Below are 2106 nucleotides of genomic sequence, written 5' to 3' on the forward strand. Positions count from 1 at the left end.
CCAGGAAGTTGCCCGGCAACGTCGGGAGGCAGCGCAGAAAAATAAGCTTTTACGGGAAGAATACGTCTCCTTCTACCGGCCATGGCGCTTGGCAGTATGGGAAATGGACCAGCAGAAGAAAGAAGAGGAGAAGAAGGCCAACACGCCGGGCTCATCGACTCCTCCTGGTGGAAGCACCCCTGCAACAGAAGGACGGCGGTTCAAGGGGAACAGCGAGCTGGATTTCCAGAATGCGCTGCGGGCGTCAGCTATCTCGGCGCAGGAGGAGTTGGAGCGTCGCAAACGAATGGAAGCCACGGCACGTCCCGATCTCGACCGGGAGGCCGTCATCCCCGACATGCTCGAGCCGCATGAGAAGAAAGCAGGCATCTTCAAGGATACGAACAACATCGTTGATGCTGCTGACGCCTATGAGGTGTTTGGCTTCTACCCGCCGCCCAATGACTTTACTCCGGAAGAACACAAGATTTTTACGGACGCGTTTATGGCACATCCGAAGAAATGGGGCAAGATTGCCGAGGAGCTCCCGGGACGCGACTTCCAGCAGTGCATCATCCACTACTACCTGACCAAGGAGGAGATCAAGTACAAGGCCAAGCTCAACAAACGGTGGACGCGCAAGGGACGTACCAGGCGATCGACCCGGCCCAAGTCCAACGCCCTCATGGCCGACCTGAACGGCATCCGTCCCGACGAAGGCGAAGAGGAAAGCGTCCCCGTGACCGACACCGGCCGTCCCAAACGCGCTGCTGCGCCTACCTTTGGCGATTCTTCGACCGACGCTGACTCGGGACGCCGTGGAAATGGTGCTAATAAGGATAGCGACCAAGCGGAGAAGCCTGCTGGCAGACGGGGCGGCAGGACAGGTACTGGTTCGCGTGGTGGACGCAGAGGAAAAGCGGCCCAGCAACAGCAACAGCAGCAGCAACAACAGCAGCAGCAACAGCAGCAACAGCAACAAGAACAAGAACAACAAGCACAAGCGCAACCACCACAAGTTTCACAGCCAACGACACAGCAGCCTCTCAATGCACAGACGACCGCTGCTTCACCCGTTCCTCTGATGGCCAAACAAGAACCGGGAACCATGGACGGTGCGGTAGAGACTATGGCCCGTATCAAGGAGCAGCCAGAGCGAGATGCGGAAGAGCTGCTGCCCCGATCCAGGTCTTCCAGAACTCGCGGTAAGGAAGGCGTGTACGTGTTCGAGGCGGGCGAGCCTGAACCGGCGACGACTAAGGCAGCGCCCGAGACGGGCTATGGATCGATGCAGCCGACCAGCTATTGGTCTGTGCCTGAAGTGCGGGACTTCCCCGTGCTGCTGGCGCACTTTGGCAGGGATTTCGAGGGCATCTCGAATTTCATGAAAACCAAGACGCCGATCATGGTACGTCATTTCGCATTTTTTTTTGTTTCGTCTGATTCGTTTCCTGCCTGCAGATCTCGGTTACGGCCCGTCCCGACAGTGTGTGACGTGGACCTTGAAAATTCCCCATTTTTAGCCTTGCATTTCCCCGATGTAGCGGTACTTTTTTTCTGCTAACCCACACCCGTACGTGCCAGGTCAAAAATTACTTCCAGCGTAAGATCGACTCGGGCAATACCGAGTTCGAGGAGATTGTCCGGATTGCCGAAGAGAAGAAGATGCGAGGCGAACCCACTGGTCCGCTGCCAGTGCCCAGCGTCACTCAGAAGAGACGCTACGAGGCCACGCCTTCGGCCGTAGCCCCTCGACCGCTGGCGCCCCATACCGATGTCGATCACGCGGATGACGGCCGTAAGGTCAAGACCACCGCGCCCAACGCAATGTCTCCGCCACCCGCGTCGACTGTCCAGATTCGCTCTGCCGCCGAAGCTCCTTCTGATCGGAACATGCCCAGATACCCACCTCTGGCCCAAGCGACTGGCGCGCCTCTCGCCACAGGTACGATGCTGGCCGAAGATCCTTCACGTGCTATTCGGCCGCATGGTATCCCGCCGCCGCCACGGATGTCTCAAGGTCCGCGGATGGGCTATTTCACAGAAGAGCGAAGGGATGTAACGGGCCCGGCCACTCCATCAATTGCTCCTTCTCGTCCCCCGCAGGATGTGCAGCCGTCTCCTCGG

At 58.5% G+C, this 2106-nt stretch overlaps 2 protein-coding genes across 2 annotated transcripts; both read left to right on the forward strand.

Annotated features, from left to right (window-relative positions):
- Window positions 1–1543, forward strand: T310_9001 (MYB DNA-binding domain protein; the record flags this gene model as incomplete). Its single annotated transcript, XM_013468405.1, has 1 exon — window positions 1–1543. A coding segment is annotated over one exon (1543 nt), but the record flags the coding sequence as incomplete, so codon positions are not given.
- On the forward strand, window positions 1486–2106 carry T310_9011 (MYB DNA-binding domain protein; the record flags this gene model as incomplete). Its single annotated transcript, XM_013468406.1, has 1 exon — window positions 1486–2106. A coding segment is annotated over one exon (621 nt), but the record flags the coding sequence as incomplete, so codon positions are not given.

The sequence above is a fragment of the Rasamsonia emersonii genome, assembly GCF_000968595.1.
Source record: "Rasamsonia emersonii CBS 393.64 chromosome Unknown ctg1118621760956, whole genome shotgun sequence".
Taxonomy (NCBI): Eukaryota; Fungi; Ascomycota; class Eurotiomycetes; order Eurotiales; family Trichocomaceae; genus Rasamsonia; species Rasamsonia emersonii.